The following is a 16,257-nucleotide window of genomic DNA, read 5'->3' as shown; positions in this document are numbered from 1 at the left end:
CACCATAGAACTAAATAAGTGACATGAGCCAAACCTTCTCTTTGAGTCCATGAAGAAGGAGGGCGTCTGGGCATCAGGGTCCAGGATCTTATCGATCTGGGTCTGAGCTTTCTGATAGATGCGATCCTGGTCCTTAGCATCTCCGTGGCCATTCGTGGATTCATCCATGGTAGGGAAGTCATAGTGGCCCTTCCTCTTGGCACGCAGACGGATCTTGTTACGATGGTGCTCAATTTCGGACTTGTGCCTCAGTGCCACCTGGATCTGAGGACACAATTTCCTCTTTAGACAGCATTCTCAAAATAGGCACAATTAAGACTCATAGTAGATGAGTTACGACTAAGCAGCTAGACGATTGTTCATGCGTACATACATTACACAGAATCACAAGAACTACAGCAGCATCAGAGGATGAATAATATTATGTCCATTTCAACCAGTAAATTAGGGAATGATATATTCTAAAGGACTTGTAGCGCTGTCATCTGCTCCTATATCAAACCGATGACAGTCATTGAAGTCTTTGATTCATCTGTACTTCACAAGGAGCCAATTTGGGGTTCAAAATAATGTCACCTTTTCTATGTAATAAAGAAGAAGGACCAGAAGACAGTGTTGCCTACTTTTCAGGGGTCTGTTCACTCTGGTTTAACATGTATTTAACATGTGTCTTCAGTACCATCGATAATAATGTTAATGTTTATACTTTTGGATTCTTTCATCAAGATAAGTTGCCCAAAAAAGAAGAGCAAACCTCTTTGTTGATTTGGTTTGGGTCGGACAGTTTGCCGTTGATGGGGGGGCTGTGCAGTGGGGGGAGGGCCATGGGCTGCATGGCGATGAGCTGGATTTTGTTGGGGAGTCTTCTGCTTGCATCTGCTGCGCGAGACATCCGATCGACGTGTTCAAAGATGGCGGCCGAGGACAGCTGCTCGTTTGTGCCATTCATAGGAGGAGGACCTGAGGAAGGAAGCAAGAAAGTAAAGGTCAAATCTCAGGAAACACGGTCAGTCCGAATGCTAATGGGGACTTAAACCAGGGGACTAAACACAGACAACTACTGCGTAAGAATTGGAATGAAAACGTTGTTTCCAGTGTGGAGTAAATGTTTCTGGTGTTGAAATGAAATGAAGACTGATTAGTATTCAGAAAAAGCTAAACCTCATTCCAAACAAGGACTTTCCCTTTGTTGGTGAAGTTGGTCTCTACACTGTGACGGACAGCTGATCAGACAGTGATGGATGGTGAGGCAGGAATCTAGCACAGAAACAAACAGACAGCACAGACACAGCTGCTGGAGGTCAGGCCTGAGGTCTGCAGGGACACAGACAGAGAGGACAAACTCTTACCAATTCTATTCTTGCCTGCAAACCGCAGCAGAGAGGGAAAAAAAAATAGTTTTATAGAGGAGAAGGAGATCAAATAAAAGCAGCTGAGATAGAAGTGGTTTGAAGCAATAAACATTAAAAAAGCCTTATGAATTGAGGTCTGCCCACCATGAGAGCTGTTTCAACTTTAACAAATGAGGAGAATGAAGAAGAGAAGCAGACGTTCTAAAGAGGGACGGGGCAAGTGAGTCATCTAGGAGGATGAATTTCTGCGGCTAATAAAAGCTTCTGGTCTTGTGAAGTTCATTAATCAGAAAGAAGGGAAAGGAAGGGAAAGAGCTGCTTCGGAGGATCAGAAACACACGGATCCACTGACGGGAAGAGACATTACATAGCACTGAGTGTGTCTCATGCGCAGCCTCCTTATGAACACTGTGGCAGAGCATATACAGCGCCGGGCGGAGCTTTATCAATAACAAAACAGAGACCATTCCTCTGTGAGTGAGTCAGGCTGGAGTCTGTGTGCCTGACTGCCTCCGGCTCCAGCTCCTAGTCCCTGACTGGCATCGCAGGCTTGAGTCTATCAACAAGCTGTCACATGGAGTAACTTCATCTGGGTTTTCCCCGCCTATCCCTCTCTGCCTCCTCTTTTTGGACTTCTTTTGACCACCAACTAGAGTTCCCACCAAGTGTTTTTTTTACCCCCACTGTTCCCCTCTGTAATTTTGATGTCATTGCTTGGCTCGTCGCCGCACTTTCCCCTCTGCGTCATTTTTTTTCATCTCTTTAGAGAGTGACCCCTGCCCTCTATTTGCCCCGCATGTCAATCAAATCAGGCCAGCTTGAGTTGCTCTCTTTTTGTCCGCCCAATCCTTTCCTCCGTCCCCTTCCCCCCCCTCGTGTGTGCTCTCTGTGTTTGGAGGAGTGATGAGAGTGTTGCTACGGCTACTACTTGCCATTTAAAACATTGATGGGGAGCTTATGCGTCTGCTTTCTGTCGCTGTGCGTGGCGTGCGCTCTCAGGTTCTCCTCTGTCGATTCACGCTCGCTGGAGTGGTCACTTACCACCGAGTCCCCGTCAGACGGAGAGATCCTACAAACACACATAGTAACATGAATAATACAAGCCTGGGAATACACTAACATGCGGAAATACCCATGCATAATTGTAAATAGTGCTTTTTCAGAAAGACAAAAGCAGAAGAGACTTCTAGGAAATGCTAATTTGGTTTTAAGTTTGTAGTGCTGCATGCTGGAAAGTGTTTCCACTGAGATAATTATAACATTTGTCCTGGTTGGCTATCAAGAGAAGAGGAAGAACCATTATTAAATCCTCACCATAAAACAGATTACTGTAATGGACTTTAATAGAAACTTGAAATGCATTAAACAATACCTTCCATGCTACTGAGTTGGTGTCATCTCTTAAGCGATGCAATTAGTGTTATAACTAAAGTTACAAAAACTTGAAACCCGGGTATGTACAGTATGTGAAAATCAGTTTAAAATATTTAAAAATAGGCCGGGAAAAAATACAGACAACAACAAAAAAAGGTATCTTTATTGACTATATTGAAAGGGATATAGACAGTCTGCAGGAATAAATGAAGGACCCTTAATGTCTGGTGCATTAATAATTGATCTGAGGATCTGTCAGAAGCTTTTTGTCTGCTTGACTGACTGTCCCAACTGAGGAAGGTAGAAAACCAGAGTGATGGGGTGAAAAAAGCAGCTGTTAAATGTGTAAATAAATACCTTTATAGGGTGGAGAACTAAAACCAAAACACATTTCTTTGATTAAAACACGTTTTTGACCAGGAGAAGGGAAAGCACTACACAATAAAAGGCTGGTAATGCCTATTTAGAGACTATTTTTTACCCTTTTTTTCTTTGCATGTAACCCATGACAGCACAACCTACGCAGACATAAACTGAAGTCATTTAATGTCCTTATTTCTAGACATTTATTTGGACTAATTTTGAAGGTTTTTGAGTCGCTCTGCAGCACTGACCTATCTCGCCTTCTGCTGCTGCGTGACGCCTTGGTGGAGGCTTTGGATAAAGGTGTGGGGATCTCCCCGTTTTCAGACGGACTGAAGCCATCTTTAAAGCATAAGGGGAGGGGTCCGGGGCCGGGCCCTGGCTGGACCGCCTCCTGGATCACCATGACATCATCCTTACTCTGCTGGCCAAGGTGCAGCTTGGCAAAGTCGAAGCCTTTCACACTGGGAGCCTGCAACTGAGGAGAAGGAGAGCGAGAGGAAATATTAGGGAATGGAAATATAAAGGTGGGAAGCCATACAGACAGAAGTAACAGACGTCAGCAAGGGTGTGTCAAATACTAAGATTTACTAGAAGACAGGAATACATTCAGTAATGTTGTGTCCATCGTCAAAATCTATATATTTTAGTGTATATTAATAGTGTATAATATATATATATATATTTTGTAGCAAATACGGGTTCAGATGAAGTTTTGAGTACACAATTAGACTGGATGACTCAGAAAGGACAAGACATTAATGAATAGAGAAAAAGAAATTGAGAAACAGGGATTGAGAAACACTGAGCTGCTTCCTCTCCATGGAGTTGGTGGGGGGGGATTAAGGCTGACGATGGAATCAGTGAGACTATCAGAGTGGAAAGCCCTCGGGACTCCAACAGCCATAGAGTAAACAGAGGATGTCAGATCCCGGTATGTGTGCTTGCAGTTTGTGACACTGAGATGTGTATACCAGAGAGCAGAGGAGTGACGTGAAGTGTTCCCGTTAATGCTCTGAATTAGACGTAAACTCGCTGAGTTTATTCATGCAAAATGTCTGGCTTAGCAGAGACTTGTTGGTATAAAACTGCTAATCTAGGTTGCAGCTTGCCAGTATGAAACTGCTAATCTAGGTTGCAGCTTGCCAGTATGAAACTGCTAATCCTGGCAGGGAGACAGAGAGTGTGTGAATGTGTTATGTTTGTGCTCTCTACAGCATATAAACAAGGCCAGTCTTAAGTAAAGCACTGAAAACACTGCAGTAGAAGCTGTTCAAGAGAACATGTTATGCAAATGTTCAGGTTCATATTTGTATTTTGTGCCTCAACTGTGACATGTTTACATGCTTTGAAGTTCACCCTTTGTCTGAAACCAGAGCCCAGTCTGCTCTGAGTGGTTAGCTGGCCGGCTCTTATGTGATTAGTCAAACGCTTAGAGATGTCCCGCCCCTAAGCCTATCAAGTACAATGTGTTAGAGCGTTCGATGCATCACATTAACATGACCATTAGCCAATAGAAGCGCAAGTGTTACAAAGTGACGTTACGTACAGTAGTGATGTCACTATGTTATAGAAGTAAACAAACGAGTCCAATCGAGGTGTTTCAGGCAGGGGGGGAGGGAACTTTGGGATTTTAGCCTTTGCAGACCATTTACATGCAGGAAAACCTTTATAACACACGACAGGAAAGGGAAAACCCCCCAAAAGCATAAAAGGGCCTCTTAAATTGAAAATGACCACTCTGGCAGAACAACATGTAAACACACAGCTAGCGATATCACTCACTCACTAATCAGTACTCAGCTTGGTTCGGGTCTCAAAGTAAATTAGGGAACCAACAAACAGTATAAAATGATGTCTATTATTACTACTCCACAACACAGTGATGGGTCAGGATCTACATACTATAAACACACCACTTCTAAATCCACAGTATAATAATGGGTTTTCTGTCTCGACATCATCATAACCGGGTAAAGCAGGATCCTATTGTCTATCAACGCACACAAGCACTAGCATCTAGCACTACTGAACAATATACCTCGTCCTGGGCTCTCCTCCCTTGAGTTAACACTTTCCTGTTGTCTTCTTTTGTCTCTGCTGTTTTCATTAGCACTGCTTTGCTCTCTTCTCTTCTTTGATCTGCTGCTTTCGTTTTAAATTGCGTATTTTTCTCATCTTCTTCTTCTTCTTCTTCTTCCCCCTCGTCGTCCTCCTCTTCTTCTTCTTCTTCTTCTTCCTCACACTCTTCTTCCTCTTCTTCTTCTTCTTCTTCTTCTTCCTCCTTAGTGCTCATACTCAGTGTGTGTCTAGGAAGAGCTACTGGTGTCTAAGCAGAAGCAATGGTAGATAGCATCAATATTTCCAGTGATGATGCTTGTCTATATTTCAAACATATCTAAAGACTCTGCTAACTATTAGCTAGTGTTGTTCTTTATATAACTGCACAACATGTCAGCTGCTCAGACAGCAGACACACACACAAACTAGGTCTCTTCTACATCTTCTCTAAAGCACCAGACACTGCTATGTACCTTCCCTCTTTTAACCTCTTCCTCCTCCTCCTCTTCTTCTTCATACTCCTCTTCTTCGTCCTCATACTCCCAGTCTTCCTCCTCACTAAGCTCTATATGCTTTTTATACGGAGGGAGAGTGTGGTGAAGCGGGGTCTTTGATTCTCCGAATGAGGTAGTAGACTGAGAGAAGGGGAGCGGTGTTATGTGACAGATGATTGTGTTAAATGATAGATCTGCACATTAGATTCATCACATTAACCCAATGTACAGAGTGAAGTTCAAAGCTCAGCTCCACATGAAGTGGAGGGAAGTGAAAGCCAGACACAGACAGAACGATGAAAGGAGTCAGGAAGCAGAAGTAGCACACACACATCTCAAAAGTAGGCTGGTTGCAGCCTAACATATGACACACATCTTTTTCAGCTGAGAAAAAGCTATGCAGGTGTTTGTTCCTCAGGATGGGTTCCTGTTACTGCTGTACCACAGTCCCTCCGGTATTGTTGGTGGTCAGCGCAGCACAGTAGATATGTCACACACCTATGCATTTGACCTTGATATAAATGTTACAATCAAAAATAAAAGCTACTTTTTATTGCGTCATACATTAGGAATTTGCAGAATTGTTTTATTTTACATAGAAAAAAGAACACTGCATGAAATCTGGGCTTTTAAAACCCCTTTTTTGGGGGTTGCTTTTCTAGTATATTAAATATGAAATATAATATTGTTTCACAGTTATTGCATATTATAAAACGGACAAGTCAAATCAAGCAATCTGATTGGTTCTTAGCCGTGATATACTGAGCGTATACCACGGGTAGAATTGTAAGTTACTTTTCACAACAACTCAGTATCCCTCCGCGTCTGAGAAAAACAGTATACAGTTGGGCAGACTGGAACAAGAAAGCAGCGGAGAAGTAACGGAGCAGAAACCCTCCTTTTTACGCAGCGGTCCAGACATAGACATCAAACGGCAAAAACATATTCAGTGTGCAGTTCCTTTGGCATTAGGGCAGGGATATCTAGATACTTTCCAAGGTTTGACATAATGAATTGTGCTACTTTTAAAGCAAGCAACGATGTTTTCAAATCTGTAATCAAAAAGGTCCGCAAAAACATTTAAGATTAACTTCGACCTCCGGGGGGGGGGGGGGGGGGTGGGTCTTACTATGGAGGAGTGGATTGATGAGTGCGAGTGCCTATCTCCAGAACAAAAAGCACCTAAACGACGACATGTAGAGCTACGTGAAGAGCAGGTAGACCAACTGGAAAAGTACCACCATTCAAAAGCTTTCTGATGCGGGTCTTGAAACAAAGCAGAGAAATTATGACCGTTAGTGGCCACAGGTGCGAAACCTCTCTCCAGAGCTACTGGAAGCCGAATCTCGGGGACCGGAGAAAGTGGAGCAATATTCTCGCCACGCCAAGCAACAGCCTAGAACAACCTCAGCCTATACAAGTAACCACGTAAGCCATGCTGCTGATGCTGGACAGTTTTTCAGTGGGTGCACAATAAACGGCAACATACACATTAATGTAAATAAATAGCCAAATAATGGATCAACGCTCTCTGTCTAATATGTTCGCTAGCTGTTGTTAGTGTTGTTGCATAGCAACCACCTCGCATGTTTCGTGCAGAAGGCAACGGAGGGACTATTTTATTTTGAACATCATTATTTACTAATAACAACTATTTAAATTAGAGTGTGTATTTTTCTTTCATATTGCCACACTTGGTAACCGTTTTATAAAAGCAATAGCTCACGACAGGCCGTGATATATGGCCATTATATCACAGTTAAGGGGCGTGGTTCGGCCCGACGCGAAGCTGTGATATAATGGCCATATACCACGGCCTGTCGTGAGCTATTGCTTAATTATAAAAGGGAATGTGCAATAACTGTATAGAGGCAATAATATATTTAAAAGCAGAAGTAAGGGCTTTATTGACTTCATTTGTTCTATTAATTGTCACGATTATTTATTTATTTAAATATGTATTTATTTATTCACATGCTACTTCTTTAACTACTATTTTTTTATCATGTATTTTGATTACTGTGTGTGTGTTGTGTTTGAGCCTACATGCATCTGTGGAGTGTTACATGCATGTTTCAAAGGCTGCATGGCACATTCTGTTGCACAATGTGTGAATACAAATAAAGGCACTCTATTCTGTTCTAAACGTGACCCTGTTTCTCTTAAAGTTAACAGACTTGCTCTTAGCATAAAGGACATATTCTTTAAAGTACGAGAGAAGAAATACTAAGACAGGAAACAGCGCCTGCTCAGCCAAATGGTTTCAATTCTATCTCAAGTTAAGTTTTGTATCTATCACAAACTGAAAATAAATCAGGACAAAGGGGAACTGAAGGGCAGGGTTGTTGATGCTTCGACAAAATCAGTATGTGAGAAAGCATCAAAAACGTTTGAAATAAAATAAAAGATCAGCCAAGAAGACCCATTACATGCACGAGCATCATGACTTCAAATCAGCTCATGTCCTCTAATAAGTCTCCTTCTCATTCATATTTTAGTCATCCTATCAAAAAGAAGGAATGATGAGGTCCAGATTGTGCGCAGTCCTACAGCACATTCATGGCAATGACAGATACACCTCATTAACAAGCAGTTCATGGGAATTTAAAAATGGCTCCCTCTTCCTTGCTTTTTTTGTCTGCTGCCTTAAAACTTCTTTGAACACAGTCATATTTGGGAAACTGTTTTGACCATTTACTTAACTTAACCTTATGTAACACCTTAAGTGTAACCCTGATGATGTTATCCATCAAGGGACTGCAGGGCCAATCACTGTCAAATTTCATATTTCAAGAACGAACTTAAAGCAAAAAATCTGAAACCCTGAGAGGATGAAGTCAGGCCTGAGGTCAGACCCTGGTGGGACTCTACCTTCTGCCTCTGCTGGATGGAGGTCATGGCGTCTGGCTGGAACTCCAGCTTGTCTGTGCGACACAGTTTCCAGTACAGGATGGAAATGATGACGATGACCACGAGGAGGGGAATCACCACGCCAATGACGATCCACGTGTTGGTGTTCTCAGCGTCGGAGGGGGAGGACGCCACCTTCTCCATGGCTACAGATCAAGAGATGGAGGAAGAGATGGAGGAAGAGAAGGAGGGGGTTTTTACGGCATTCAACCCAAATATGCACCAGTGAGTCATTTTAATTGGTTCAATATTGTTTAGGCATATGGCGTTGTTGCCTTTAAGCCTGTAAACAAACTTGGGAATGCTAAGCTAAACAACAGAAGCTCAACATGCAGTATTGTTGGCGTGCTGCATTAATGCCGACCTTCATTAGTTTTAATTAACACTCATTTGGTCCCCTGGGAAAGAAGAACACAGTAGGCGCAGGGACAGGACTCCCTCGAGGGGCTCTCATTAGGCCTTCATCCCTCTTGGTACAGCGTGTACAGGGGGAGGTAATTAGCTCAAAAGTGACTATAAACACAGAGGAACACATGGAGCCAGCAGTTAGCATGTTTATCATTTATAAGGAGCTTGTGAAAAATATATCCTTTTTTTTCTCTTTCATTTGCATCCCTCTGTTTAAACTCCTCTTTAGCTCAGTTAAGTGCAACTAGTCCTTGAAAAGGCCATTGGCTTTGTCCTTCACATAAAAAGAGCAAATCAACTTCTGACAAACTTTATTTTAACTCCATACCAGCACACAGGAAAGTGGCAGTAAGATGCTTGCAGACATGGAAGCTTGAATGTAGATTGTCCATGTCAAGGGGCATCTTGGTAATCACCACATCACCCTGCTGCCTTGGAACGGCCTTTATCTACTATGCAAGAAATACTCACGCTGCGCCAAAATGCCCTGGACACGATATCCCAAGACGATGGCGGCCCTTTGAACGTCCAGGCTGTTGAGCAGGGCCGCTGTTTGATCTGCAGGCATCCTCTCACCACTGGGACCCTCCACAAAGTACACTATCTCCAAGGGATGGTCCGCACCCACCAGCCGGCTCGCACTAACAACCTGGGAAAGGGAAAGAGAAGAAAAGTAGTGTCATTTGTGTAATTACCTCTTTTTCTTTTAAGATGTACATATCCCTTTAAATCAATAACAGTTTCAATTATCTTATTTTTTTAACAAATGTCTTACACCAAACAAGATGTAAGGCCAAGTATACAGTATGTATAATACTGTGCAGTCATCTATTTTATATACTGTTTATCCTATTCTATTTCATTTCTTTTTCTCACAATTTTTGCACTTTCTTATGTCTTAAGTATAGTATGCTGCATTGTTGGAGGATCTAGGGGGTTTTATTTTGCAAAAAACTACACCGTGCATATGACAATGAAGCCTTTGAATCTTGATTCCATCTCTGAACCCTGTTATCCAGCTCCTGAGTTGTTTGTATTATAATATTGGAGTGTGAATATTTCTGTAAGTGATAAAAGTGATTTCGTTTCCCATAATAAAAAATCAAGAAGCATGAATTGGTGAAATGATGGAGGAAAGTTTCTTTAGGTCCACTGTATATTGTGGATTCTTGTGGGAGAAAATCCTCAGGATACATTGTCTTGTGTGTGGAAAGGATGCCAGGTTGCTATATAACTTGGCAGTCATACATTTACACGGGGCAATTATCAGGGTTACTGACTACTAGTGACTCCAAACTGTTGGCAGACATTATGGCATCTTATGTCATTTTCCAAACATAAACATATCCGGATGTAGAAAAAGTCTGAAGGACACTCAATAAATCTTATTACTTATTCACATTGCTTAGGGAGAGGCTTTAAATCCTCAGTTAAAGGTCTTTATATGTCTGTTGATTAACTTTTACCACCATGGTTCATCTTTTTTTAATACATCCACAACAAGGTGCAGACTAGTTGAGCTTCAGTTCAAATCTATAATTATTAACATTACTTGTGCAACTTGTTTTAACTTCAAAATTCTCATTTGTTAAACTATAAATATTTTCTCTCTGCAGCATTTACGATCAATTCATGCTGCAAGCAAGCAACTGGAAAAGAGCTTCCAGTAATGAAAGATGAGGCACTGCACTCTCATCAGTAAAAATTGAATATCTGATGAAGGCCCCAAGCGTGCTTATTCCAATTAAAAATATGACTTTTTAATGGAGAGTGTGATGGCTCACTTACAAGGGCAAACTTTAAAGTGCATTTTTTTTTCTGTGACAATAACCAGCATTTCCTATTTGGCAACCATACCTGCGTTTAAATATATTATAAACTAGACAAGACAGTTCTCTGATGTGTTTTATTGTTATAATTTAGCTTATATTTAACAAAATAAAATCAGACTCCCATTGACTTAGTCTTTTAAGACATTCAAACTATCAGTCACAAGATTTGACATAAGGTCCTAGAAATAATTTCATTCAATCTAACACGAAGGACTAAGGAAAAACACAATTACTTTGAAAAAACAGTGCCCATTTATATTGACTTTTTCGTTCAGGTACAGACAAAATAAGTCAAATGTATTATTTATATCATATTGTATTTGTCTGTATCCTTTTGCATGATGTGCTGCTATTATTTGGATGGACAAAAAACATCTGCATGCACTAATAAACAAACACAAATTATTAAAAAAGCACAATCATGATATATCAGCCTGCCTGTGTGTGTGTGTGTGTGTGTGTGTGTGTGTGTGTGTGTGTGTGTGTGTGTGTGTGTGTGTGTGTGTGTGTGTGTGTGTGTGTGTGGTCTCCCTCTGGGTGCCCTGAGGCGCAGCACAGTCTCCTGTCTGCATTACTGGAAAGAGTAAAGCGTGGGTCATGGCTGGGCTGACACAGAAAAAACGCTCGGGCTGGTCCTCTCATCCAGGGGCTAATCCAGCCCATGCATGGTTATTAGAGTGGAAAGGCGGCAGCGTGGATGTGTGTGTTATTGAACAACACCACACTGATACTGTGTGTGTGTGTGTGTGTGTGTGTGTGTGTGTGTGTGTGTGTGTGTGTGTGTGTGTGTGTGTGTGTGTGTGTGTGTGTGTGTGTGTGTGTGTGTGTGTGTGTGTGTGTGTGTGTGCAATAGAGTGAGACACAGGATTCTTCACATGTTCGGTCTATGTCACCAAAACTCTCATTATCTGCAACAGACACTTACAGATGAGTGTCTTTGAAATGTAAAATAGGATAGAAAGAAAACAAACACATAGTATTGTTTCTCTGACATATTCATCACTGGGAAATATATGATTTTAAAAGGATGCCAAAGCCTAAAATTACATGTCTAATATTACCACAAAGACACACTCTCTTTTACATAAAATGATCAGCTGTTTTGTGGAAACAACAACTAAGGAGACAAAAAGGTCAGGAAGAGTGAGGCAGCTACTCAGCCAAGGTTGACCCTCATCACTCTGACAGCCCCCCTGTTTGAAGACCACCCTATGTGCTCAGACTTCATGAGGTCAGCTCGAATACGCATCTCTCGCTTACCAAAACAAGTCTCCTCTCTCTCAGTGTTTGGCTTTTCTTGCTCTTTTTATTTCTAAATATTTTACCCTCATCTGTCTTTGTATCTCCCCCTCCATAATATCTACCCTGACAACAACAACAACAACAACAACTCTTAATCATCACAACTGCAGGACACAGAAGGAGAAAGAGAAACAATAAATAATTGATCTGCTCTTAGCAGCTCAAGTAACAGGACCGGAGAAACGAGGAAGAGGAGAAAGAAACAAGGGGCTCGAGAGGTTGTGGTCTTTCGAGTGGCCAGCCCCTGGGATGAATGGGATGCTGTTGCTATGGAGACAGAGCCCTATCCTGTCCCAGAGATGAGTCGAGCAGGTGCGGAGCGAACCCACAAAAGCTAGTGACTGATTAGTAAAGCAGTAGGGCGCTCGGAGGTTTCTAACGCTGCAGCGCTCACATAATGAGCCCTCAGTTCTCAGGGAAGGTGGTCAGAGAGAGCTTGCATCAGGGAATCATGATGATATAAATGGCACAAGGAAGGGAGCTTTTTCAAGATTTAGCGAGTAATCCATTAACAAACTTCCTGTCAGAGAGTTTACAAGTGTTGTGTAATGAGCACAACATTAAACAAGGAATTTATATTGTGTAATTTCCAAAGAAAAGACACTACCATGACTGTCTCAACAATAATTTAGGGTTTAGTGTTGAGCCTGCCTGTAAGAGTGGACTTATTTACTTGTTTCACTTAGTTTCCTAATAATCAGACAATATTTTAAAATAGAGAAATAGGCCCTCTTATCCTCATTTTCAGGTGCATATTAGTATTGTGTTCCTCTACTGTGACATGTTTACATGCTTTTGGGTTCAAAAAGCTCTTTATTTCTCTCATACTGCCTGTGCTGCAGCACCTCTTTTCACCCTCTGTCTGAAACCAGAGCCCAGTCTGCTCTGATTGGTTAGTTGGCGGGCTGTGATTGGTCAACCGTCAAGAGATGTCCCATCCCTTAGCTTATCACATACAATGTAATGGAGCACTTTTCAATACAATTGTTACCTAGTGATGTCACTATGTTAAAAATAAAGGAGTCCAATGGATGTGTTTCAGTGTGTAGGAGAGAAACTCCCTCTGGAGGGAACTTTGGGATTTTAGCCTTGATGATTATTTACATGCACAAAAACCTTTATAACACACTACAGGGAAGTGAAAACCCCAAAGGCATAAAAAGGGCCTCTTTAATGTCTCTTACATTTGACTTAGTTATGTTTTATTCAAGTGAAATGATTTCCCCTGGTTTCATTTCCTCCCCAAACACTGACATTAAATGGCTAAACAATACAGTAATTACATTTCGGATGATGCTTGCTACATTTTGCTTTATATCGTCTACTAAGGCTATGCAACTGTGAATACAACCGCTAAGTACAGTGTTGAATAAATGTAATTGTACAGTACCTGGACACTGCTGTTGCCTATAAGGGTGGCTCTCTTAACGCGTCTGATTAATCCCGTTGCCTCTCCGAGGAGCATGGCCACCCGGCGCTCCATGTTGGCTTGGAAGGTCCTCTCACTCACTTTCTGGTCCAGCACACCAATGAGCACTAAGCACAGAGATCATTCAGAGTATCAGCACACGGAGCCTTTCAATTAAAGTAGATGAGTTAACTTTAATTATGCCAAGAAGTGAAACCGTGATACCTGTTCTAACCCAGGTGGAGCGAAGCAAGTGGCTGGTGTTCAACTCTGGATAATGGAAAGCTGTTATAAAAAAAAAATGATTTAAGAGTTATTACAGTAAAGGTGACTTATGACGAAGTGAAAGGAGTTTAAATATAGAAAGACTACACTGCGGTACTCACGCTCAGCAATCTGCAGTACAGGAAAGCCCATGTAATAGCTGAATTCCACCATTGTGAGCTTCATCAGGGCATTGCTGACCTCTGACCCCATCAGGTAACCCCTGGAGACGCGCACAGTGAACGTTATGTCCACCGGCTGCCTCACTAGCCGCTGTTCCTGATTTTTCGGAGCTGCCATGGTGATGTTTATGATCTGAAACACAATTAGACGGAGATGTACTGTTCAGCAGACGAACGATTACTGAACGGAAAGTACAAAACATTTTCCATCCTGCGTGAGTCTCTTGGAAGTTTATTTGTCTCATAAAATAGTTTGAATGAAGTTCCCAATCTTGGAATTATTGGCTTCTGTGATCGGAAAGTTGAACAGAAAATGTAGCAGTTTGCTAGATTTTTATTAAACATTTCCAAGCTCCTGCAATAAAGCTTGATTTAATCCTTACATTTATTCCAAATAAAAGACGGTAACACAGGCATCAGTGTAATAGGATTACCCAGAACTCTATTGAAACCAGCTAACCACATAGCCAAATAAGCTCTTTATTAGCAAACAGTAAGCTTCCTTAATACTCAACAACTAGAGCATGAACTCCTTAGAGTATGAGTATCCTAGTGAAGTATCCAGGGGTTTTGTTCATGAGTGATACTAAGATTGAGAATCACTGGTGTGGAAAATGTAAAGTAGAGAAAGAGCTGAGTTTGAAGGTGCCTGAACCCTAGCCTGTGGTTATTACATCTGTGTAGGGACCAAAAACTGAGGTTGTGGATAAAGCTTGTAAAAAATGAGTGTCCTATGTGGGGTGTCTGAAAGTGAAAAAGCCTCTCTTTTGTGTTGGAAGGAGTCCACTGAGGCGCTCTAGGCATGATAACAGATAGAGAGAACCAGCAAATACAATGGGGAGCATGATAATTGGGCTACTTTTCTTACCATGCCGGTATGGATGGATATTTTGTGCATTGATCAGATTTTGTCAAACCAAACGAAGTGATTCAGATCATAATATACGCTTTCTCTTGCTTTTGCAACCAATAACTCGCTTAAATATAAAAGCTTTAGTAACAGTTTGTCATTCGTTATTTAGTGACGGACTGAGACTAAGATTTAAGTGACCTGGCTAAGACATGCACCGGCACAAATAACATTGTTAAAATTACAAAAGTATAATATGCTGAGATAAGTGCTGGGAGTGAACAGGAGTTTGGTTAAAACATTTTTAAACTTCACTATTTCTTTGTGCTAGAATGGTGACATCTTACCTTGAAATGCTTAAATAAAATAAATATAAATAAATATAAATACATAACTGCCCCTGGTTAATTAAGGTGCATATTCACTCACGTGCACTGTGAAGTTGGTTGACTCCTTTGAGCGCCGCCGCATTTCTGCAAAGGCCATGGTCAAGCCTTTCTCAATGCTTTCGCTGAAGTTGCAGTAGCGCACATCTATGGGAGCAGGAACAAACTGCAGCACTGCACAGAGTTGGGAAAAGGAGAGTTTAGATCAAGTTCAAGCTTAAAAACAACAGACAACTAAAGACAGCTTGTTGGAAGGTCATTTACCTGTGTGGACTTGGTATTTACTGTCTGGTGTCGCCCAGTTGGGAGACACAGACAGGAAGCGGCGCCCAGACCTTCGCAGAGCGTTGATGACTGATATGGCTGTGTACACAACTGGACCAGACACCACCCGAAACACAAACTTTGGTGGGGGGTCCACAACCTCCACAGACAAAGCAGGAATAAATGACATAGACATATCAGTCAGTCAGTCAGTCAGTTAACCTACAAGTGTTACATAAGCAGCTGATGTTTTTGAGAGGTCATTGTGTGCTTGTGGATCTTGATGTGACTACATTGTGGTTTGTTTATCACAGAACCACTGATAAAAAAAACTCAGGAATTGGTCTGCCTTAGTGGTTCAACTGCACCGCTGTAATGTACACACACATACACTTACACACATGTTACTTACTCCACAGTCAATCCAGAAGCATTTTAGTTTCTAATATGATCTCTTTTACGTTATAATGTGCCTATGTTGCTTTTTTATGTCTTTTTTAATTGACAAACAAAAACTAACATATTGCATGGTATTATATTAAAATGTAATTAAAATATTCTTAAGATAGATTTACCTGCAGCTCTACAGACTTGTTGAATTCCCCTTTCAGTATGTCTCTCACTTGAGATTTGGCATATCCAACTGTGGCCCCGAAAGGGAAACCTTTAGAAGAAAGCATAAGCATGGTACAATCCCATTACAATTTATGACAAATGTACATTTCAAATCCAAATAACAGATTTCCGCAACAATTTGGACTCATCATACATGTGGATTACACAAATACAATTTTGTAATATAACAGA

The 16,257-nt window shown here is 41.4% G+C and overlaps 1 protein-coding gene across 4 annotated transcripts in view; it reads right to left on the bottom strand.

Annotated features, from left to right (window-relative positions):
* si:ch211-1e14.1 (UPF0606 protein KIAA1549) overlaps positions 1-16,257 on the bottom strand; it is a 41,533-nt gene that overhangs the window by 8,023 nt on the left and 17,253 nt on the right. For 3 of the 4 annotated variants that reach the window (XM_034142009.1, XM_034142012.1, XM_034142010.1), the window contains exons 4-15: positions 16,026-16,114; positions 15,451-15,610; positions 15,230-15,360; positions 13,891-14,083; positions 13,730-13,789; positions 13,487-13,632; positions 9,434-9,611; positions 8,516-8,700; positions 3,341-3,567; positions 2,285-2,421; positions 755-960; positions 35-264 (exon numbers count right to left, since the gene is read on the bottom strand). In XM_034142009.1, coding sequence (XP_033997900.1) covers positions 35-264; positions 755-960; positions 2,285-2,421; positions 3,341-3,567; positions 8,516-8,700; positions 9,434-9,611; positions 13,487-13,632; positions 13,730-13,789; positions 13,891-14,083; positions 15,230-15,360; positions 15,451-15,610; positions 16,026-16,114 — 1,942 coding nt within the window. The remainder of the gene's footprint in view (positions 1-34; positions 265-754; positions 961-2,284; positions 2,422-3,340; positions 3,568-8,515; positions 8,701-9,433; positions 9,612-13,486; positions 13,633-13,729; positions 13,790-13,890; positions 14,084-15,229; positions 15,361-15,450; positions 15,611-16,025; positions 16,115-16,257) is intronic. The other variant, XM_034142011.1, reaches the window with a different exon arrangement.

The sequence above is a fragment of the Trematomus bernacchii genome, unplaced genomic scaffold, assembly GCF_902827165.1.
Source record: "Trematomus bernacchii unplaced genomic scaffold, fTreBer1.1, whole genome shotgun sequence".
NCBI classification, from domain to species: Eukaryota; Metazoa; Chordata; class Actinopteri; order Perciformes; family Nototheniidae; genus Trematomus; species Trematomus bernacchii.
The sequence above is the reverse complement of the archived record's forward strand: the minus strand, read 5'-3'. Positions and strand labels throughout refer to the sequence as shown.